A 22,258-nucleotide genomic window follows, 5' to 3' on the forward strand; every position below is an offset into this window, starting at 1 on the left:
TGCCATTCCATGTAAGAGGAGCAACTAGTCCACTTATCTGTAAAGTACCCGAGTAAATAGCTATCTTATCCTCTTGCCAGAACGCAGAATTAGCATTGCGTGGAGTGAAAAGGGTGCCTACCGCAATAAACAAGGCTGCCAAGGCTAAATCCTCCAAAATTTAGAACTTGCTGTAGCCGAGCAAACAACACCCTGCACGCAACCATTAGCTCTTCGTTTTCCTGAAAGCTTCGCATAGCTGCACCCGTTTCTTTTGCTATGGCTTCAAAGCATGGCAGGTTTGTGATCTCTCACCGCGACGTACGTATCCGATCCTTTCTTCTCCTCTTGTTCTTCACAATCTTGCCCCGCAGACCACAACGGGCTCTTTCACCCACGTCTGCTGCACGGCCTGTACTGACAGCATTACCAGCCTAGCAAATTCAAGTACTCACTCGCGCACAAATACTTGGACGCGCCCGGCGATATTGAAAGTAAGTCTCAGTATCCTAAAGACATCTTCATCTTCTGACCTCTCAAGATTGCTGCCGCTGTACCTTCTGCCTTGAATATCAACCAAAGTATCGAGTCAAACGTTCGACTTACCAAGACCAGTATCCATTTGGCCTACCAGACGAAGATCCAGAGGACCAAGAACCAGAGCCAGATTCAGATTCAGATCCAGATCCAGATCCAGATCCAGATCCGGACCAAGACCAATTCAAAGACCAAGACTCACACCAAGACCGGGACAAAGACCCAAACCAAGATCCGGACCAAAACACAGACGAACATAAAGACGTCCCTACCACAAAAGACATACCGCTTTCCTCAGTTGTCGTCCGCTTTATCCGCTTTATCAAGATGGCTCCCGCCAGCAACGAGGAGCAGTTCAAATTCCTAATAAGCTGTATCCGCTACAGCAACAATGGGAAGGTAAGCTCCTACCTACACTCCTCACTTACTTCTGCGACGCTGACTGCCATCAGGTCGATTTCACCGAGGTCGCTAAGGAGTGCAACATCGTCAGTAAAGGCGCCGCGTAAGTCTCTTCACAGGCACAGCTCTTTTCTCTTGCTCGGGACAAGCTCCTCTCCACATTTTCAAGAGGGATCTCAGACTCATTTACCCAAGCTCTCATTCTACCACACGCAACCTTCAGCTGACCATGTCCCTAGTGCTAAGCGTTACGAACGCATGATGAAGGCCAACGGCATCCATCAGAGCCAGAGCGGTGGCACCACCGCCTCCGGCATCCGCGACACTCCCATTCCCTCTCCTCGTCGCAAAACCTCTCCTTCCGCCGGCACCTGCAGCAAGAAGCGCAAACTAGACCAGTATGCTGAGACCAACTCCAACTTCAACACCGACGACGACGAAGGCCTTGGCAATGTCAAAGCCGAGTCCAGCATCACGGTCAAAGCTGAACCTATCAAAGCCGAGCCTATCAAGGAGGAGCTCATGGGTCAAGAAGGCACTCCGGAATCTACAGCCCCCACTGGCGCCTTTCAGTATCCTTCTAGTGGTGGTATGGGCTTTGATGGTGCCCATGATAGTGCTATGTTCGACGACTTTCTCGCTTTCGGTGGGTCTAGCAGTCATGACCATGGATCTCAGGCTGCGTTCCATGGTGGATTCGCTGACCAAAAATTTGCTTCGATGAGCATGACTCCAGCCACTGGGAACGGCGACGGACAGGGGTTGCACGAGAGCATCGTCATCACCGACTGAGATTGGTACCCACAGCAGGCCGGCTATGCGGACGCCATATTCCATCCTCACAGCGTTCCTTTGCTAGAGCGTTCTACGATATTCATTCGTCTTTGTGCTGCCAAGCAGCTGAAGATCGGTCTTTTTAATGGTGGTAAACGTGTGGCCGCTAGGGCAAATGCCAAGGCATGTAGCAGACAAACGCAATGAAGATCATGAGATCCCATCTCACCGTCCAATTCCTTTACTATAAGAGCAATAAGAGACAATGCAAATGCACACACAGGCAGAGCGAAGTCTCTCTGTCTCACAGGACCGCCTTTGTATCCATCTTATGCGCAGACCCTTTCCCAATCTACAAGCAGCTTCCTAAGTAATTGAATTCTCTTCTCTTTTGCAAAAGAAAAAACAGCCCCAGATCCCAAGGGTGAATTGGGTAGTCTGGATCAATGTATGCCAGAAGACGAACGCAAGCCAAGCGGCAAATACAGCTTCAAGGGATGAATAAGAGCCAAAGGGTGAATGCAAACCCAGTTGGTGAAGGAAAGTCAGTTCCGACAGATGAAATAGAGCCAGACAGTGCATGTAAGCCCAATCGGCGAAAGCGAACCAGACAATGAATGAAAACCCAACTAGTGGTCAGACATTGAATGCAAGCCAGACGGTGAATACAAATACCAACATGACTGTGGATACAAGGCCGCCCAGGAGGCTGCACAGGCTCTATCTATCATGACTGGCGGAGAGCTTGCCTCTGCTAGCTGCGTCTTCTCGACAACTTATGTAGGTAAAACATAATAGAAAGACATACTAACAGCTAACAGGTCTGCCGTCATGGCCTTCCCCCCAGAAGACTCCGCCTTCTCATTGGCAGAAAATGGCCTCTGCTTCCAGTACAAAACGGCTACTCGGCTTACTCGCATCGACTGGTATAGTCTTCTTTCCTGGAAATTCGACCATTCCGATCGTGTCGCCAAGCTCCCCAGCCTTCCATGCAGTGGCTGGCCACGGCCTCTAAGCCTCGTCCTTTGGCTCCTATTCAAGAGCGGCTGTGCTTATAAAGCCGAATGCGAAGCTCCTTGTCCTGCATACAGATGGCTTTGAACATTCAGGTAGTTTAGGGATGGGAGGAAGCAGGAGCATCATTCATATTTTCTGGAATTTCTCGTTTATTAGCTGCCGGCGGTAAACGCGTCTATGTCCTACACAAAAGTCTACAGTGCTGTCCCTCTTCTCCTACAGGATTGGGCCGGATTGGGAATTCTTCTATACATTGCTTTGAAAACGGTGGACTGATATGCGTGCAAGTGAAGGGAAGTCAGCCTTAGAGTTTAGCTAGCCAATAGGCGCATTCACCTCTCACTACTGAGCCTTGTTCATTCACTGAAGCTCAGATTTCCATGATGAACATTTGCTCTCATCCAAAAAGCTTGCTTTTGACACCCACAGAAATCACCAAATCCTTGCTTGCAGTCCACCGATATCGCGTAAGTCTGCTTGACCTCGAGCCAGCCAGTTACTAAGACCTGCTCTCATCTTGTTCCCTCAAGCATCAACACATGCCTCCCAGCTTCCTCTCCTCACATTGAGATTTCACTTCCCCTCCTCCGCTTGGCCCTCTCACACTTCACCCCTCCCTTAACGGTAGCTTTTCGAACAATCCTATCGAGCAGTTCCACTTTCGAACTATCCAGCGAATCGTCAAAGAAAATCCTTAGTTCACAGAGACTTACCAACCTCTAGTATCCAGCTTCGAGCCCGATCCCGCTCTCAAGAACAACATCACAAAAACACCAACTCATCTACCCAGCACAATGTCTGGAAAGCAGACGATGACCTGGAACGGTGAGTGAGCTTCTCTACCTCTCACTGCCTCCGAACAAGTACATGGAGCTTCAGCGTCCAGCCTCCTCAGCACCTGGCCATACCCGCACCCTATATCACTGAACCTGCCTCAGCCTCTCGACTTTCCGTTACTATGACGCTAACCACCCACTCTCACAGGCGAGGCCGACGCCAAACTCCTCCTTGCCATTCTCAAGGTCTCCGATGTGAAGCCCGACTTTGAAGCCGTCGCCCAACAGGCAAGTACCCAATCAAATTCACCATCTCAAGATCTCGGGCCTAACATCTCTCCAGTTGACTACCGATGAAGTCACCTGCACTCCCCGCGCTGTCCAGGAGCACTTGAAGAAGCTGCGCAAGATCGCTCAGGCCGACGTTGATCCCACCGCTCCCGGCAAAGCCACAACTACCACTCCCGTCAAAGCTTCGCGCAAGGCAGCTGCTACTCCTGCTGGAGTAAAGAAGACCCGCAAGCCTGCTGCTGGAGCCAAAGGGAAGAAGGGTAAAGCTGCTGCCAACGTCGATGATGCTGGTATAGATCCCACCGCTTCTTCACTTGTTTTTGGTTAACTCTTCAACAGAGGACGTGCCTGTCAAGATGGAAACCGGTAGCGATGATGAATACGATACACCCACCTCCAAGAAGCGCAAGTACGAGGATGCTGTCGGCGAGGGGTCTGTTATTGGATCTGAGCTTGCGGATCTGGCTCAAGCGGGGCTCGACGCGGAGATCACCGCCTGAATACCATCGATACACGTCAGGCCGAGAGGAATGGGTTGCTGCTTGACATGTTCGATGGGCCAAAGGCCATGCTGTGTGCTTTGTTACGTTCGCTGCTTGAGATAAGGGGAGATGGATAGCTCAGATGCCGCTGCTGATAGCTGAATGGAAGATTCTCCATTTTTGCATCTCCCTCTACCTACAAGCAGCAAACTCTTCCCTCCAGGTCTACCTTCCCCCCACTTCCCAATGACATTGGACAGCGCCCTCCGAAGACCCCCCCCCCAACATCTGTATTCCGATACAGACAGATCCAAGTAAGAAAATACATTCTCTCCTCAATTTTCGTAGGCGGATGTATGTCACTATCTTGCGGGCCCCTATTCACATTAGACACCCTCTTTCACACTAAGCTGTCAACTCAAAAGCTTACTCTTCATCCTGCACCCGTTTACAGAGGCCCATTCACCCTTGCCCCAGCTCGATCCCCGTCGGTTCCGATCACTTCGATGCCAAGACCCGTCTTTGTGAATCTAGCGGGCCGTGAACCGTAAATCGTAGAAGTCGGTGAGAATTCGACCAATGAATTCGAGGGCTAAGATCCACGGATGAAGTACTCCTGCCCAACAAGAAGACGAGAACCACTTCACCTGACACTGGGATACTTTTGAGGAAGTGATCGAAGGCCTCGAGGAGTATTTAATCCCCTCCATCTTCGGACCTACACCTCCCTCATCACGACACATACCTTTATCAAGACCATTGCTTTGGAACATCTTCCAAGTCTTGCTACATCATTGCATTATATCCACCAACTGCTCCAGCTATCATAGCATTCGGAACACTCACCAGGTACGTGTATGACAGAACATTCGATCCCAGATGCTGCAGAGCAGGTGCCCTTGACCCCAACATCACTGGTATTGGAGAAGACGTCCAGTGCCGGCGCCCATTCTTCACTGGTGTTGGAGAAGATGTCCAGCTTTGGCATTGATGACCCAAGCCCACTGGTATTGGAGTAGACATCCAGCGTCGGCATCGGGAGCCCAAACCTCACCAGAAACGGAGAAGACCTCTGGTGCTGGCGCTGGCGTCTTCAAAGGGCGCTAGTTGCTGGGCAGAAGCTGTTGTTGTCAAGCTTCCGCTGGTTCCTACCCCTTCCACAAACTTCCTACCCTACCACAACACATCCACCCGAACACATTGGCATTGCTACACCGTCAGCGTCGCTTCCACACCTTCAACGAAGCTCTTGCATCGTTCCCACTATCGTCGCATCCTGCACAACACAGACCCATCCTCCATCATGCAACTGCCGAGCCGTGAGCAGCTTGGTAGCATCCGCTACCACCAACAGCGCCTTCACGGCACTGGTGTCTCGCCCCAAGCTGTTTGCACCCTCGATAGTCATTAACGGCCGACCCCTACTGACTTCTGCTGCATCCTCAGGCAACTTCCGACACTCTTCCAGCTACCCCGAAGAAGGTTCCGCCTACCCCCAACAATACCCCAGCATCAACTCCTGCTACCTCAGCCACCAACTCCCCAGCAACTATCGTCAGCGATAGCACCAAGAAGACCAAGAAGACCAGAAAGATGGCTAGGCAACATGCTGCACGACCTGAGAAGCGTCACCTGGTGCGCTGGACTGGTACGTGATCTTTCTTTTTGTTTTGCTGATTTGCGCTTGCCCGCCAAGGGTTCCTTGGCATCCTCAACCGAACACTTGCACCAACACATTTGAACACAAGGGGTTGTGCCTAGTGAGCTCATCCCTCAATCCATGAGGTACTTGTTCGAAATGCACTTCTTCTTCGGTGTCCTCCAGTAACTCCTACTGGGACCTTTGGGCGGCCACAAAACTTTTGATGTGTCTCCATCTCAACACCCTCTCAAAGCAGAGCGCATCATTGCAGCGAAGACTTTGCTAGTCCAACATTGTGCAACTCTCCCGCTTTGCTCCGTCTCTCTCATTTCATCACCATTTCTCGTTCTGCATGACGCCTTGCTGACACCATCGCAGATGAGATGGACAAGAAGCTGCTCTTGGCCATGCAGTACCAATGCAACCTTGCAGGCCTCGCCGTACCATGGACCGGGATTGGCAGCATTATGGGAGAAGGGATCACCGGAGGTGCTGTGATACAACACTTGGCCAAGCTTCGCATCCGCATGGTCACCCAAGGCCTCTCTGTCCCACCTCCATTGAGACGTGGAGGCGGTGGTTCCCGAATTTCGACCTCTGCCTCAAGTGGCTCGAAGGCGAAGGCTACTCCGACCAAGAACGGCAACGCACAACCCACTCCAAACTCAACCAAGTCTACTCTTGCGAAGCCAAAGAAGGCAGGAATGAAAGCTGCTCCAGGCTCCGATGAATCCGAGGAGGAAGAGGGTTCTTGGAACAACGAAGACTCGGACGAGGAATACGGAAAGCCTCGTGCTAAGCGTGTCAAGTCTGATACGAAGGGTCCGATGCAACGTAAGATGAAAACGGAGGATAGTGACGAAGAGGAGGATACTCCTCCCAGAGCTCCCAAGCGCAAGCATCAGAGCTCCAAGTCCTCTTCTCACGACCTTTCTGCGTACGGAACAACTGACATCAATGGCAAACCCATCGACGACTACAGCGATGTCGAAGATGATACCAAGGATGACATTGTCGCCGCTGGCGCCCCTTGGCTGGCTCTCGAGGATGACTACGTCAGCCATCCCGAGACTGGAAAGAAGACTCCCTACAAGAAGAATAGCTTGGTAGTATCTCTGCCAACGACTCCTTACAAGACAAGCGCGGTAGGAGCCATCAAGAAGGAGGATACAGGCGACATGAGCGATGATGAGATCGATGAGGGGAGCGATGACGAGATCGATGAGGGGAGCGATGACGAAGTGGTAGGCGGTAGAGTCGAGAATTATGCCGACGGTCCTCGTACCTTCAGCAACCAGGACATGGATCACGAATTCTCCAATTCTCCTTACAACCAGAACTTCGAGGATCTTGCTGCAGCTCAAATGGAACCAGCATCCGGCACAACAAACCACATTGGCATGTACAAGAACTTGTACCACGGTAGGCCACAGGTCATGCCATCCAACGGAGATTCGTACCAAGATCGTCAGGCTTTTGTAGATGCCTACAACAACGACTACAACGATCCTTCAGTCTTCCAAGCATCTGCTGGTATGTTCGAGAACGATGGATTGGGTCAGACTCAGGGAATGGAGCAGTCCGAAGGGTTCGGGAGCAGCGATGGGGGAAACTTTGCCTTGGACCAGATCTCCACCAACTTCAACCAACAGAGCGCTGGCGGTTTCGGAGACATGAATAGTGGATTCGTTGGAGCCTTCGACAACAACGGAGGTGTCGATACCGATTCGTTTGGAAATGGCGCAATGTCCAATGGCATCGTTCAGCCGGATGCTTTTGCTTACCAGACCGGCAATGGCTATGGTGCATCTTCCAACGCATCCTTCGGCAACAGAGTTGGCGGTCTTCATCTCTCCAATGGTCACAGCCACTCCCAGAATATTCCCTATGCCATTCAAACATCGTGGCCCAGCAATTATAGCTCAGCGGGAGCATCCAACGGTACATCGGTCAACCAGACTCCAGCCGGTACATCAGCTGGAGTGGATGTCGGCACGGGATACTTTAGCAATGGCCATTTTGATCTCGGATCCTTTGACGATACCAGCACTGACTTCTCCGCAAACGATGGCGCCGCTGGACTCTTCAATGCGGGTCACTTCGATGGTAACTTCGTCGGTGATGGCATTTTCGGAAACGACCCTTATAGCAACTGAGCTCCGTCTCCATTCGCTAGAGCTGGCAATGGACGTAGTGGCTGGTGGATGCTGCTTCTTTTTAACCCTTCTTTTCCTAGCCAGTGAGATTGGCGGATCCTCGACTGAAAAGGAGGACATTGCACGAGCTAATAGGCGCATGACTCGAAAATGAACGAAGTTCGAATTTTTCCCCCCAGCACGACCTCATAGGTCAATCATGTTTCCCACTCTTGCAGATGACCGACGACATTGTTATCTTCGGCCTTCTGAGGTACTCGATGGCTCGTTCGACCTAGCTCGTTCGTGTCCGGAGGGTCCTTGTCCTGCTGAGAAGATAGATTAGCTAGATGAACCAAACCAAATGCATGCATGTTTCACAAACTTCTGCCACCCAATGTACTGCGCAATAAAAGCTTCAGAAAAATTTGATCAACAGAAGAAATCAGTTTCCTTCTTGGCTAACATGGCTAGGAGCGGACTTACCCATGCCAAGTGATGCCAGCCACATGCGACGATGGTGTCTGGAGGAGCAACATGCTATATATTTATTTATTTAGGTACGCTCGTTTTGAAATCTTCCTCAACCACGACTCCAGCTGACGTGTACCTGTACATGTGAAAAGGTTCCGCTTCGATGACAACAGAGCCAAGTACTGCCTCATGTCTGGTCTTGAGATCTCAGCGCGCGGCGCCTGCATTCAGACGGCGAGCCTGTCATACAGATCAGCAGTGCCTTCGTCGCGTTGTTGCACAGACGTGAAATGATGCGTCCACGCAAAAGGTATGGATCAGGGCCGAGGTCATCGTGTAGGACCTGCATATCGATGACAGCACTCTTTTCCGGAGAGACCCTTGCTGACTTGGTGCTCGTAGAAGACTTGGACCTCATGAGTAGAACCCGCTGAGATCAGGTAGGGTCGCTGTTGATGGTCGGGCAAAGAATGTGGATTTGGAGGGGCTGCTGATCATGAGCGCGACTGTCGAACGAGGCATAAGTCTTGATTGCTCGAGCGTGTTTCTTTGTTTCGCGGATGATATTCTCCTTGTGCCGTGTTTTCCTAAACCGCATCAGAGTTGAGATGATTCGATTTTACGTCGCCCTCCTCGCTTTGGCAGAGAACCCGGGTTCAAGGCCTGCTGTACCCATGTTCCGAGGGATGGAAACTCATGATGTGGATGATGACGGTCGATGTCGAGAAGAAGGCTATAAGAATAGATGTGCGTGAAAAGGTGGGAAGGATCTCGGCATGTCGTTCCCACGACGACAGAACAAGACGAAGCCAGCTATATATGTGGTATGTTCTTCCAGACCCTTGTAAGTGCTATATAATATTTTTCTGCTTTTCTTGTGGGTTTGATGTCGTTGCAAATAGAAGAATAATAAGTATCAAAGGTAATTCTGTTCCCGCAGCGGTGACCAAGCGATACGAGATCAGACATAGAATCACGAAGGCTAGTATAATCAATGTCGATACGTTGAGCGTGTTCAGAAGGTAACCGCAGGGTGTTCGAAAATGTCGAGGAAGATTGTGGGTATGTTGAGAACCGTTCAATAGGATGTCCTTTAGAATGATTAAAGTCAATATGTTGAGCGTGCGAAGAAGGCGGTCCCCGGGTGTTCAAAATCGTTGAGGAAGACCGTGGGCGTGTTGAGTACCGTTCAACAGGATGTCCTTTGTCCAGCTCTGGCAGGCTCGACAAGCTCCTACACAGGGTCACAAATACTGACATAGTCATCATCAAAGAATCTGGCTCACATGAAAGCTTTATTCTGGAAACCGGAGTTGTTGAGGAAGATCGTCGGCAGCGTTTCAGAACCGTTCAGCTGGATGTCGTTTGTCCAACTCTAATAAGGCCTGGCGAGATCCTATACAGGACTATGAAGACAGACATGTTTATCATAAAAGGATATGGCTTGCACGAAGGCCTCATCCTGGATGTTGGAAGTTGTTGAGTAGGAATGTTGGGTGGTCTGTCGAGAAGGAGCTTAAGTAGGAATGTTGGGTGGTCTGTCGAGAAGGAGCTTAAGTAAGGGAAGATGTCAAGTCAGCGGGGAGGCGAGCTTCACAGAGAGCAGTCACTCGAAGACAACACATCACTTCGGGGGTCATGCGTCACGCGGCAGCAGAAGTCACTTTCTTTCTAGTTCCGGAGGGATTCCATCACTTCCGAATCGGCAGCTTCACGCTGTTGCCCCGAACGCCACCCTTACCTTCTCCTCCAAAGGTTCTGTCACACCCCCATCGGCAGTTCCATGTTTTCGCAACGGCCACCACCCTCTCCTTCTCCCCAACAGGTTAGAGGATTCATCGCTCTTCGATTGGCAGCCTCGTGCTCTGGCCTAGCTATCTATCTGCACCGTGTCTCCAGTCGCTCGGAGAGGTTCCCCAACTCTCGGATTGACAGCTCTAGGTTCCGGCACCGGGAACCATCGTTACTGCCTCCTCAGTGGCTTGGCGAGATACTATTAATACGCCGTTGATATCCTCAAATTCTTGTGCAAGCTAGCAGTAGGAATGACGAGTATTCGACAGGCATCTCCACTGCCATTTTAGTGGCTCAAAAAACCCCTGTCACGGTTTGGTGGGGGATTCTATATTTTCATGCAATCTGTGGCTGGGGAAGGTCAAATCTTCAGAGCCGTCTGCACTCCCTCTCTAGTGACTTGGAAAGGTCTGTCACTTTGAAAATTATGTCTTCACTTTCATATGCAAGCTGGGAGTGGGGGATAGTCAGAGTCAGGTGATAGCTGTTTACTGCCGCTCTGGTGCTGATGAAAAATTCCGTTATTCTATGATTGGCACGTTCACGTTGTCATGCAGGTAGGGAGTGGGGGTTTGGGAAGGGTCTGCAAACATCTCCCGCATCTCAAGGGATGACGACCAATAACACAACCATCACAGCATTCTTTGTGGATTGCAGAATATCTTTGCGCATAGAAAAATGTCTTCTCTAAGAGATGCGAAACGCAATGCAATTTATACTGATTGGCTTACTGTACACTTCTCCTTTGACAGCAACATCGGATCTCGCACTGGAATAGGGTCTCAATGCTCACACTATACCAAGCTCCATTGCCTTCATTGAGTGGGATTGTAGTGATGATTCTCTGCTTTCTGCACACTCACCTTCATTCTTCTCAGCCTTTCCCTTTTTGATCCTGACAGTCTGGATCCAGTCAGTGCGGCGAAGAAACTTAGAAGCACACATAAACAGTTCTGAAGGGCACTGACAATCACAGGAGCACAACCATCAGTAAGAAGCAGCAGTAGTATTGAGAGAAGGGAGTGAACAGACGTTAAGAGTAAACCGGACTCCGGAAAAACCCCATATCCAAACGACAGGGGTACTCGGCAACTTTTACGCTTTTAGGACTAGTCGAAGAATCATCCAGAAATATTTTTGATGCTCGCTGGTTCAATACTTAGTTTTGCATTTCCACTGCTCATTCTATAAGGTACCTTAGTCCTGTCTACAACAGATCCATCAGTCCTCTTTCTTTACCCCGAGGATCAAGCTCTGTCGAAAATATGCAGCGAGCTCTCAGCTCAAGAGGGCGAGCTTCGCTCCTGCCATCAGTCTCCCCATACTCTAGCACACTTTCAAGATCACGGCCGGCCGCTGCTACCGCCCTCAACTTTCAGCAACAGAGATTTGCTCATAAGGTACGCGAGACTGTCTTGCTTGCTCCTCTAGCTCGCCTGCTATCGATCCTCAAATCGTCCCTCAGGATCGTTAGCAACGTCGATCAAGCTATTCAATCACTAACGCTGCGCTGTGTAGGACCTTAAATTCGGCGTCGACGGGAGGGCGGCTCTACTGAAGGGCGTTGAGACACTCTCCAAAGCTGTAGCAACCACACTAGGACCTAAAGGACGAAATGTCTTGATCGAATCGAGCTATGGCTCTCCGAAGATCACCAAAGGTGCCGCCCAAAAGACCATTAGAGAAAAGATGCCCATGCTAAAGATCAGCATATAGATGGTGTGACCGTCGCTAAAGCGATCACCCTACAGGACAAATTCGAAAACCTTGGTGCCCGTCTCTTACAAGATGTTGCCTCGAAAACAAACGAGGTAGCTGGTGATGGTACCACAACCGCCACTGTCCTCGCTCGCGCCATCTTCTCTGAGACCGTCAAGAACGTCGCTGCCGGATGCAATCCTATGGATTTGAGGAGAGGTACACAAGCCGCTGTCGAAGCAGTGGTGCAATATCTACAGAACAACAAGCGCGATATCACCACTGGCGAAGAGATTGCTCAGGTGGCCACCATCTCAGCAAACGGTGATACCCATGTGGGAAAGCTCATCTCAAATGCTATGGAGAAGGTTGGCAAGGAGGGCGTTATCACTGTCAAAGAGGGAAAGACGATCGAGGACGAGCTTGAGGTCACCGAGGGTATGAGATTCGACCGTGGCTTCACCTCCGCATACTTCATCACCGATACCAAGTCCCAAAAGGTTGAATTCGAGAAGCCCTTGATCCTACTGTCAGAGAAGAAGATATCCGCAGTCCAGGACATAATACCCGCGCTCGAAGCCTCTACTCAGATGCGCCGCCCACTTGTCATCATTGCTGAGGACATCGATGGAGAAGCTTTGGCAGTCTGTATCCTCAACAAGCTACGTGGTCAGCTACAAGTTGCCGCTGTCAAGGCTCCTGGTTTTGGTGACAACCGCAAATCCATTCTGGGCGATCTCGGCATTCTCACCAACGCCACTGTGTTCACGGACGAGCTTGATATCAAATTGGAGAAAGCTACGCCGGATATGCTTGGATCAACTGGCTCGATCACGATTACGAAAGAGGACACCATCATACTCAACGGCGAGGGCAGCAAAGACGCGATAGCACAGAGATGCGAGCAGATTCGCGGCGTCATGAATGATCCATCAACGTCAGACTACGAAAAGGAGAAGCTACAAGAGCGCCTGGCTAAGCTGTCCGGAGGCGTGGCTGTGATCAAGGTTGGAGGTGCTTCCGAAATTGAAGTTGGAGAGAAGAAGGACCGCGTTGTTGATGCTTTGAACGCGACCCGTGCAGCCGTAGAGGAAGGTATCCTACCAGGTGGAGGGACTGCACTCTTGAAAGCTGCCGCCAATGCGCTAGGCTCCGTCAAGCCCACCAACTTTGATCAACAGCTGGGTGTCAGTATCATCAAGAGCGCCATCACTCGCCCAGCACGGACAATTGTCGAGAACGCTGGTACTGAAGGTAGCGTTGTCGTTGGCAAGCTTATGGATGAATTCGGATCAGATTTTAACAAGGGCTTTGACAGCGCAAAAGGCGAATATGTTGACATGATCGCTTCCGGTATAGTTGATCCATTTAAGGTCGTCCGCACTGCTCTCGTTGATGCAAGTGGCGTCGCTTCGCTGCTTGGTACCACGGAGGTCGCCATCACTGAGGCGCCAGAAGAGAAGGGGCCGCCAGGTGGTGGTATGGGAGGCGGAGGCATGGGAGGAATGGGTGGCATGGGCGGTGGAGGCATGTTTTAAGCGGACATGCCGTCCCTGCTTCTCTTCGTCGATATCCACAGCCGGCGTACTGGACATGACTTTGATTCTCGGCAAGTGTCGTTATCGCACCCCCCTTGGGTCTCTCCACTCAGGTTACTTTCGCACCCTGCCTGATAGCATAGCAAAAGCGGTCGATTTCATGTAAGATACAAATGTACAAAGTGTCCATAGCTTGGATCATAATACAAAAACTCAAAACATTCAGTACCTCACCGTTCATCTGTCACCACTAGATTTCTTTCAGCGTCGTTCAATCCTTGGAGTACACTCGAGGAAAGGGCGCTAGCAAAGGTTCGCCCCACCAGCCGCCAAGCGACAACAATGTTGCTCCCCACTACCGCAACGGCAAGGATTGTCTTAGGTACTCTACTTCCTTTCTACACAACAACCAGCTACCAAAGCACCGCCCACAATATTGTAAGCTGCTATTATTTGGTATGCGAATCAACTTCTGTGCCTTCCATCTCATCCTTCCCCACCCCACCTGCACGCCCTTGTGCCAGGCTGCCAAGTTGACTCAAGCTGACGCTGACGCCGTGGTGGATATACAGCTGTCTAACTATCCTATCTATCTTCACTCTCTTGGTCTTCTCGACCCTACGAAATCATGGTAAGCTTGCCCTTCGCGTGCCTCCTCCGCCAGCGACACAAAAGCACGTGCTAACCGTTTCACAGAGTAAATCCGGGTACCCCTCCCCCATTCCCACCTGCCTTACTTCCCTTTTGATGCAAAATACACCGAAGAAACGCGGCTTTACCCCAGTTTAACTCGTTCCGCTAACACCACAGCGTCCACTAGAGTCTCCGTCTCGCCGGAGTGCATATCTAAGTTCAATGAGCTCAAGCTAGGCAAATCGGTCAAATACATCATCTACAAGCTGTCCGATGACTACAAGGAGATTGTCGTCGAGGACTCGAGCTCTGATCCTGACTGGGAGACGTTTCAGAGCAAGCTGATGAATGCAAAGGCGGGGCATAAGGGGAAGGAGGGCAAGGGACCCAGATATGCCGTTTATGACTTTCAGTATGAGTTGGAGGGGGGTGAGGGAACGAGGTATGCTGTGACTTCTTAATAGAAGGAACCTGGGCGGGAAGATGAGGCTGACAAAGGGATAGGAACAAGATTGTCTTCATTTCGTGGAGCCCAGATGAGGGAACATTGGTCTTCGTAAGACTGTCATTCACGCTATGCTCATTAACATAAAGCTGATTCTGGGAATCTTACAGCCAAGAATGACCTACGCTTCATCAAAGGAATCCCTCAAGAACGCGCTTAACGGTATCGCAGCCGAAGTACAAGCCAACCGGGATGACGAAATAGAGTACGCAACCATTCTGAAGGACATCAGCAAAGGAAAGCGCTAGAGCGGAGCTTGGGAACACTGCTGACGAAGGACGGCATGGGAATGGTGGAAGGATTGTTGAAGATTTGGTGGGCAAACTAGTTTGAAGAGCCTGTGGTGCATAGATTCCATGCTCATGATCGATCATCTGTTTCACTACTTGTACGACTCGAAGCTTGACGTCTTTCACGTGCTCTGTGCCCATTGCCCAACGTTACTGAGACAGTGCCTACCCGAGCTTCTGAAATCAGATTCCGGTGCTCTCGAATGCCAACAAGTTGCTGTGGCTGTTCGCCGATATGTGTACGGAACCCGCGTTCCCATGCCTTAAAACACTGCTCTAGGGCACCCCTGCTACCTCTTCTCCCAACTCTCCCTAAACTTATCAAATACCTCCCCAGCCTTCCCCTCATCCCGTAGCCTCTGCACCAAGAACCCCTTAAGGTCTGTCCAGAACTCCTCCGCACTAAGCACCTCCTCTCCACTCGGTCCCTGCGCAATTGACGTCTCTCCCTCCGCATCTCTCATAGTCGAATCCTCCGTCTTCGATACATCGGCTTCTTTGTATCCCATAACCATAACGCCTAGCTCTAATTCTTGACCTGCTTGTAAAGGCTCGTCTCCGATAAGCTCCTTCAGCGTCTTCACATCCCCTGCTGGCTTCTTGTTGTACAGTATGCGTATCTTCTCCGTTCCTCCGAGCTTCAAATCCGAAGCCACCCTCTGCTTGAAATCAAGCACCGTCGTGCCCAAATCGGTACTCGGCAGGCTTAGACTCAGCACCGGATTCCTCGAACTCTTCAGCGTAACGTTAAGCACACTAGGCTTCTGCGCCGCCTCGTCTACCAGCCCCGATTGCGTTGCCCGCTTGAATGGCGTAGGCATCTTGGGCAGCGTGTACGGTCCATTCAGCTCGACGGTTTTGGGGTTTGCAGTGTAATCTGGTCCGAGTTTGAGAGGGCGGGAGTCGAGTGAGGAGAGAAATGTCTTGGCGAAGGATAGTTCGGTCATTGTGCCGTCAGGGAGGTAGTCAGGCGGGTGTGTTTTGCTAAATATGGAGAAGAGGGTTTCGTGGTGCTCGGATTGCATGTTAAGGTAAGAAAGCGCGGAGAGAGCTCCATACTTTAGTCCTTTGGTAGTGGAGAGGTGCCAAGGCGCTAAGATAACTGGCAGCCCTATCGCACGAACTTTTCTGGATTCTGAACGGGGACTGCTTGACGGCGGTCGAATTTTGCAAGAGTACAGTCTTATAAGAACCCACAGTCGCAATCATGGGAGTAGGTCGCCGCATGAAGAAGCAAGGTCCGCCGCCACCCTTGGACGAGTCTCGCATCTCCTCTCTGATGAAACGCAAAGCCGGCGACTTTGACGACTCTGCGAGAGGGAAGAAGAGAAAAGCCTCTGGAGAAATCAAAGTGCCAACACCTGCGAATCCAGCATACAATCACACTGCGAACTCGGGACTTAAGCTTGCTACCAAGGGAAAGTTCGCCAATGGCTTCGGCAAGGCGCAGAAGGGACAAAAAGGCGGAAAGGGAATGAGGATGGCTGATGCTGTCATGTCTGGTGCGCTGCAAGACGAAGACGAGAGCTCGGACGACGATGCGGCAGATTTTTTGAGAGGCAATGAGAAGGAAATTAGCACCGACGATGATGCGGCGGACCTTTTAGGAGGAGAGGAGGAAAAGGATGCAGGCTTGCTTGGTGGAGAGGAAGATGGCATGTCGGAAGATGGGAAGGGCCTGGGGGATGAGTTTTTAGGGTCTGAATCTTCGGTGTATGATTCGGACCCACAGCAAGAGAAAGCGAGATTTTCGGAGGATGAAGATGAGTCTGATGCCGAAGAGAAACTCACGGCTGCAAATATCGCGGGACTGTCGAGGCGACTAGATGAAAGGCAAGAGGAAGACGCAGCGGAGGCGCAGCTTGAGCTGGAAGAAGCAGCTTTGCAAACCAACCTAGATGGTGACCGACCAAATGTCTTGGACGATGAGGATGAAGATGCAGGCCCAGTATCGAGACTGGCGCCAGACCTGCAACTCCTTCGATCACGCATTACAGACACCGTCCGCGTCCTGGACGACTTCTCCAAACTTTCTGAACCGGGTCGATCCCGCGCCGAATACACAGCCCAACTCATTAAAGATGTCTGCCTCTACTACGGCTACTCTTCCTACCTTGCAGAAAAGCTCTTCAACCTCTTCACACCCCGAGAAGCATTCGCATTCTTCGAAGCTAATGAATCTGCCCGCCCAGTTGTCATACGCACAAATACCATCCGAACCCATCGCCGAGAGCTAGCGCAATCGCTCATCAACAAAGGCGTGACGCTTGAGCCTGTGGGGAAGTGGTCGAAAGTTGGGTTGCAGGTATTCGAAAGCCAAGTACCCTTGGGAGCTACGCCGGAGTATCTTGCCGGCCAGTACATCATCATGGCCGCTTCTTCGTTCCTCCCCGTTATGGCTCTCGCACCTCAAGAACATGAAAGGATTCTGGATATGACAGCGGCCCCTGGTGGAAAGACTACCTATATCGCCGCTTTGATGAAAAACACCGGCAGCATATTCGCAAATGACAGTAACAAAAACAGAACCAAGGCTTTGATAGGCAATATTCACCGTCTCGGTGTCAAAAATACCATTGTTTGCAACCATGACGCTAGAGAATTTCCAAGGGTGATCGGTGGCTTCGATCGCGTACTACTCGATGCTCCGTGTTCTGGTACAGGCGTTATCGCGAAAGATCCCAGCATCAAGACGAACAAAACGGAGAAAGACTTCATGCAACTGCCGCACCTACAGAAGCAGCTTTTACTCTGCGCTATTGACTCTGTCGATCACACGAGTAAGACTGGAGGCTACATCATCTACTCGACGTGTAGCGTATCCATTGAGGAGAACGAACAGGTTGTGCATTACGCTCTTAAGAAACGACCGAATGTCAAGCTTGTAGAGACAGGCTTGACATTTGGTGTAGATGGCTTTGTGAGCTACATGGGCAAGCAGTTCGATCCGAAGATGAAGATGACGAAACGGTTCTACCCACACGCTTACAATGTTGACGGCTTCTTCGTGAGCAAGTTCAAGAAGACGGGGCCATCGCCAAATATGTCGACAAAGGAAGGAGTAGCGAATGGCGCTAAGAATAGCGATCCATTGGGTATGGTAGACAGGACGCCGATCGCAACTGATGATGAAGATGAGGAGCAAGCTTTTGGTAGTTTTGATGACTCGGAGGATGAGAAATACATGGAGAAGGCAAGGAGAAATCGCTTGAGGAGGAAAGGGATTAATCCCAAGGCCGTGAATGGGAAGAAGAAGGCCGATATCAACGCCAAGTCAGTCGAGAAGGAGGAGACGACTAACGGAACGACTGCTGTTAAGCACCCATCGAAAGTTGCTACTACTGGCTCCAAAGGCATCAAGCATTCCAAAGCCAAGGCCTCCACGAATGCCAGTCCCCGGGTGAAAGCACCTACTGTTCGTGCTAGGTAGTACAGCAAGAACGTTCACGCCTTTTACGCCACTCTAAAGTGCTTCAAGAAGCTTCGCTGCTTATTAAATCTTTGAAATCTCCAGCACATTCTTCTCTCGTATCGACCATCTGACAGCGATGCCCGCACTACAGGCACAGCGCGTCATCAGCCTCCTATCTTTCTCAACAATTTGCCATAATCTACAAGTCACGTGTGACCAGCCATACTGGCCCGCAAACCCTTCACTTTCTCGATCGTCTTCAATCCTCCTCATCCACATAACTCCCCTTGAAGTATCGACAGCCGCGATCCCAGCTTAGGTCCACAACAACCCTAGCGTTCGCCTCTCGACACCGAGCGCTCTTTCCTGAACGCAGCTACTCAATCCTCCGATCACGTTCGCAGGGCACAGCATTGTGTTCTTGATCTGGTCAACGTACGCGACTATCAACTTTCTAAGAGAACCAACAATCTCAGAGAGCTCAGCTATTAAATGCGTGCGTTGTCGTTGCAGTATTTATCCCACTGCTTTCGAAACTTGACGATAACGCGCTATTTCGGCCGTTGGGATATATTCGCCTGTTAAGTCGTGTTGGAGAAATTTCAAGGCTTTATGTAAGTCTTGCTTCGCCCAGCATACCGCAGTCGATGGCGAACTCAAGGGCTATGGAAGGGCAAGCTGCTAGCAAATCTGGACCTCGTCCATCAAAACCTGGCTTACCTCGAAGGAATGCGTTCTCGAGACACTACTATGTCTTGCCATGATGGTCTCCGTCGGTGTTAGGAGCAACGCGAAACTTTCAAAATACAAGCCCACCACCCGCAGACGCTGCTTCCTTCTCCTTTCCTGTCACTTCCACAACAGTCTTCCCATTGCCACACAGTTCGTAGCACCTACGACAAGTCGGTCCCTCTTGATCCGAAGCACCGTTTTCATTTTCTCTATTCACTCGTCTCCATCGTCCCCTTTCTACATACTCCCTCTCGAACCTCTCGCAATCCGCAGCCCATCTCATCTCCAGCCTGAGTCTGGCCCTCACCGCCAACACCACCCCCGAACCGTCCAGGAGCTTCTCCGTCTGCGTGCCCCACGCCCTATCAGTCGAATCCGGGCGGTGTATGTTTTGCGGCCTGCGTGTCGGATTGCGCGGCCACAGATCAACAGCGAGAGTGTGAAGGTTCGGCAAGTCGGGCAATTGAGGCATATAGCCTTCGACCAACGTGACGCGCAAGTGGCGCATTGCTTTGAGAATCTCCGCGGGCGCGGTACTGCAAAAGTGCTGCAGTGCATGACCGTCAAATCCGAAGTCGAAACGTATGTTTGATGCTAGATGATGGAGGCACTCGTTCCGGTAGAAACGGTTGACAAGGCTAAGGGAGAGGAGGTTACGGGCGAAGGTGGTGCTGCAGCGGAGCGAGAGGGTTCCTTTTGATTTCGATGCCATGGTCGAGAAGGAATCGGAAATTTTGGTCAAGATTGTTGAATTTTCATACGAGACTGCCGGTCCAAGATTCACGACTTTGGTAGCCTGCTGTGTATCGACGTCTTGCGCAGTTTCGGTTCGTCCGAGGCGCGAATACACCCTCAATACTTGGATATGGTTCGAGATCTGCTTCCGACTTCTCACTTGCCCCGTAAGCTCGTAGATGAGCTCAGATATGACCCTGTTCCCGCTCGGAAGTCGACGGGATCTTACGTCGTATTTGCTAAGCCATTCCATTGCTTTAGTGGATCAGTACGTGCATGTTGAGACTTCATCTTCACATACCTTGGAAAAGGGCATCCTCGACCTCGTTGGGCCAATTCTGATGAGGTCTTTTTCGACGGCGGGCAACATATATTGGGTTTTCATTTAATGCGAGTACGGCAGATAAATCCTCGGTAGACCAGAGCCCGTCTTCAACATTCCGTCTCTGTCTTATGCGTACTGTACCGTCTTCGTCACCGGACAATAAGTAGGAGTAGACAAACTCCCGCAATTCAGGTGGGAGGGTCTTGAGTGAATCGATCAGCATAGCTTTCCAAGCAGGGTGATTACTGATGATGTTCACAGTATTCGATAGAGCAAAACAACGTCCCTTTCAGAGGTTTAAAAGCACGTCCGCAGATGAGAGCCAGAATCCCCTTGCATCGACTTTGCTAGGCACCAAAACCCCTTACTTCGAATTTGTAAATTCCAAACCCTTGACAGAGAGTACGGATCTAGTACCCAACATGTATTGCCCCCAATACTGATATCGTCTAAGCCTCGACATGCCAAGCTACCGGCCTGAAATCACCGGCCTGATGGGCCCGAAATGCGCTCGCTGCCACAACGTTCCACTTCCTTGTAACTACTGCCATGGAGCTCATAGCAGCTGTGACAGATCCCGTCGTTGCTGTTTGACTGGCCCTCGGGCATGTCCCTCCAAACACGTTTCCATTCCCCATTCCTCACATACTCTCTCTCAAACCTCTCACAATCCGCTGCCCATCTCAACTGCAGTCTCACCTTCGCCTTAACATTGTGCAGAGATTGGATAAGGACTTCGCTCTGCTCACCCCATGCTCTGCTCTCTTTGTCCGTGCGCGCTGGATCGCGTGGCCAAAGGTCGATGGTTAAGGTGCGCAGGCTGGGCAATGTGGCTTCCAAGTTCTTGCTGAGGGCTGGTTCCGAGATAAATGGCAGAGTCTCGTTGTGGAGCATGAAAGCTTCGACCATGTTGATCTTGACATGCCTGATATAGCGTTGGGATCCTGGACTGAGGAGCTTGCTGAAATCACGCAGCATGGTCAATTCGTTCCCAAAGTCGTAAACGATGCTGGATGCCATGTTGGCAAGGGCATCGATACGGTAGAAGCGAGAGATGGAAAGGAGAGAGAAGTAGCACTCAGGTAGAGGGGCCGCGAGATAGATGTCAAAGTCATTGACGTAGTCGGCAACTATCCGTGTAAACTCGCGGAAGATGTTGACATCGCCATTTAGTGTAGGGTTTGGCTGGTCCATAAGCGAGAGGAATTGCTGGTCGGCCTGAATCGCTGCGGGTAATTGGGAGGCGATATCCTGGAGACTTTGGAGCATTGATCCAACGCTTGCGGACGTGGCATTTGAGAGACGGAGAAGTGCATTGGACTCCTTCTGAATCTTTTCAACCATTCGCTGGGTCTCACGTAAACTATTGTCGAGCACGTTCCGGGTATCAGCTTGAGACTTCTTGGGTCGCAGGTGTAGCTCTTGCACTTTTAAGTATCCAAGGTAGGTAGCAACCTTCTTCCTGCTTCGGTGCTCCCCAGTATGTTCGTAGATGATTTCACTCATGATGTGTCCGAAGCCTGGAATTCCGCCAAGGATTTCCTGAGTCCATTCCAGAGCTATACTGATTGTAAGCAATATTGACATTTGCTACATCAGCGACCTTTATACCTATGAACAATGCCTCTTCAATGGAAGGTGGCCAAGCTTCATGCGCCTTACCAGGGTGTCGCTGGCGGAAAGCGATGTATCTTTTGTCCCGAGGCAATGACAGAAGCCGCGAATATGCTGTTTCACGCCCTTTCCATTTCCTTCTGACATGTACCGTCAAGGGTTCCGAAGCAAAGTCGTAGATGCGTAATCGTATCTCAAGAGGTAGAAGCCGCAATCGATCGGTGGACGGAGATCTACCTGCAGTAAAATCCTTAATTTCTTTCTTGTTCTTGGATTTGGGCATGATAGGCGAATCTCTGAGGTAGAATGAGGCTGGCTACTGCTAGAGAAAGAATTATTATCTGTGGGAAAACAGCAGGGTCGCTGGCCTTGCTTAGAACTGGCTGTGGAAGTCCCTTGCATCAGACTCGTGACACGGGGCCTCAACTCAGGGCACATTCATCGCGTGGTCCTCGCAGCGTGATTGAAACCAG

General features: G+C 50.8%; 9 protein-coding genes across 9 annotated transcripts; 6 read left to right on the forward strand and 3 right to left on the reverse strand.

The window, feature by feature from the left end:
• Nucleotides 1-258: 258 nt before the first annotated feature.
• HO133_003770 (uncharacterized protein) lies at nt 259-1,710 on the forward strand (the record flags this gene model as incomplete). Its single annotated transcript, XM_037294692.1, has 5 exons — nt 259-300; nt 413-473; nt 590-915; nt 969-1,021; nt 1,158-1,710. 5 exons carry the CDS (start codon nt 259-261, stop codon nt 1,708-1,710), a joined length of 1,035 nt encoding a protein of 344 aa, XP_037149380.1.
• Nucleotides 1,711-3,503: 1,793 nt separating this feature from the next.
• On the forward strand, nt 3,504-4,276 carry HO133_003771 (uncharacterized protein; the record flags this gene model as incomplete). Its single annotated transcript, XM_037294693.1, has 4 exons — nt 3,504-3,534; nt 3,694-3,773; nt 3,829-4,066; nt 4,116-4,276. The coding sequence occupies 4 exons, from the start codon at nt 3,504-3,506 to the stop codon at nt 4,274-4,276; spliced, it is 510 nt and encodes a 169-aa protein (XP_037149381.1).
• A 1,285-nt stretch (nt 4,277-5,561) lies between these two features.
• On the forward strand, nt 5,562-8,056 carry HO133_003772 (uncharacterized protein; the record flags this gene model as incomplete). Its single annotated transcript, XM_037294694.1, has 3 exons — nt 5,562-5,645; nt 5,705-5,906; nt 6,279-8,056. 3 exons carry the CDS (start codon nt 5,562-5,564, stop codon nt 8,054-8,056), a joined length of 2,064 nt encoding a protein of 687 aa, XP_037149382.1.
• Nucleotides 8,057-11,568: 3,512 nt separating this feature from the next.
• Nucleotides 11,569-13,539, forward strand: HO133_003773 (uncharacterized protein; the record flags this gene model as incomplete). The annotated part of the gene is made up of 3 exons (XM_037294695.1): nt 11,569-11,703; nt 11,822-11,963; nt 12,020-13,539. 3 exons carry the CDS (start codon nt 11,569-11,571, stop codon nt 13,537-13,539), a joined length of 1,797 nt encoding a protein of 598 aa, XP_037149383.1.
• A 628-nt stretch (nt 13,540-14,167) lies between these two features.
• Nucleotides 14,168-14,925, forward strand: HO133_003774 (uncharacterized protein; the record flags this gene model as incomplete). The annotated part of the gene is made up of 5 exons (XM_037294696.1): nt 14,168-14,170; nt 14,236-14,246; nt 14,360-14,614; nt 14,677-14,728; nt 14,788-14,925. 5 exons carry the CDS (start codon nt 14,168-14,170, stop codon nt 14,923-14,925), a joined length of 459 nt encoding a protein of 152 aa, XP_037149384.1.
• Nucleotides 14,926-15,257: 332 nt separating this feature from the next.
• Nucleotides 15,258-15,992, reverse strand: HO133_003775 (uncharacterized protein; the record flags this gene model as incomplete). Its single annotated transcript, XM_037294697.1, has 1 exon — nt 15,258-15,992. The coding sequence occupies one exon, from the start codon at nt 15,990-15,992 to the stop codon at nt 15,258-15,260; it is 735 nt and encodes a 244-aa protein (XP_037149385.1).
• A 182-nt stretch (nt 15,993-16,174) lies between these two features.
• HO133_003776 (uncharacterized protein) lies at nt 16,175-18,397 on the forward strand (the record flags this gene model as incomplete). The annotated part of the gene is made up of 1 exon (XM_037294698.1): nt 16,175-18,397. The coding sequence occupies one exon, from the start codon at nt 16,175-16,177 to the stop codon at nt 18,395-18,397; it is 2,223 nt and encodes a 740-aa protein (XP_037149386.1).
• Nucleotides 18,398-19,178: 781 nt separating this feature from the next.
• HO133_003777 (uncharacterized protein) lies at nt 19,179-20,394 on the reverse strand (the record flags this gene model as incomplete). Its single annotated transcript, XM_037294699.1, has 2 exons — nt 19,179-20,101; nt 20,148-20,394. The coding sequence occupies 2 exons, from the start codon at nt 20,392-20,394 to the stop codon at nt 19,179-19,181; spliced, it is 1,170 nt and encodes a 389-aa protein (XP_037149387.1).
• Nucleotides 20,395-20,654: 260 nt separating this feature from the next.
• On the reverse strand, nt 20,655-22,068 carry HO133_003778 (uncharacterized protein; the record flags this gene model as incomplete). The annotated part of the gene is made up of 2 exons (XM_037294700.1): nt 20,655-21,730; nt 21,783-22,068. 2 exons carry the CDS (start codon nt 22,066-22,068, stop codon nt 20,655-20,657), a joined length of 1,362 nt encoding a protein of 453 aa, XP_037149388.1.
• Between the last annotated feature and the right edge of the window lie 190 nt (nt 22,069-22,258).

The sequence above is a fragment of the Letharia lupina genome (assembly GCF_014066315.1).
Source record: "Letharia lupina isolate WasteWater1 chromosome Unknown contig_18, whole genome shotgun sequence".
Lineage (NCBI taxonomy): Eukaryota > Fungi > Ascomycota > Lecanoromycetes > Lecanorales > Parmeliaceae > Letharia > Letharia lupina.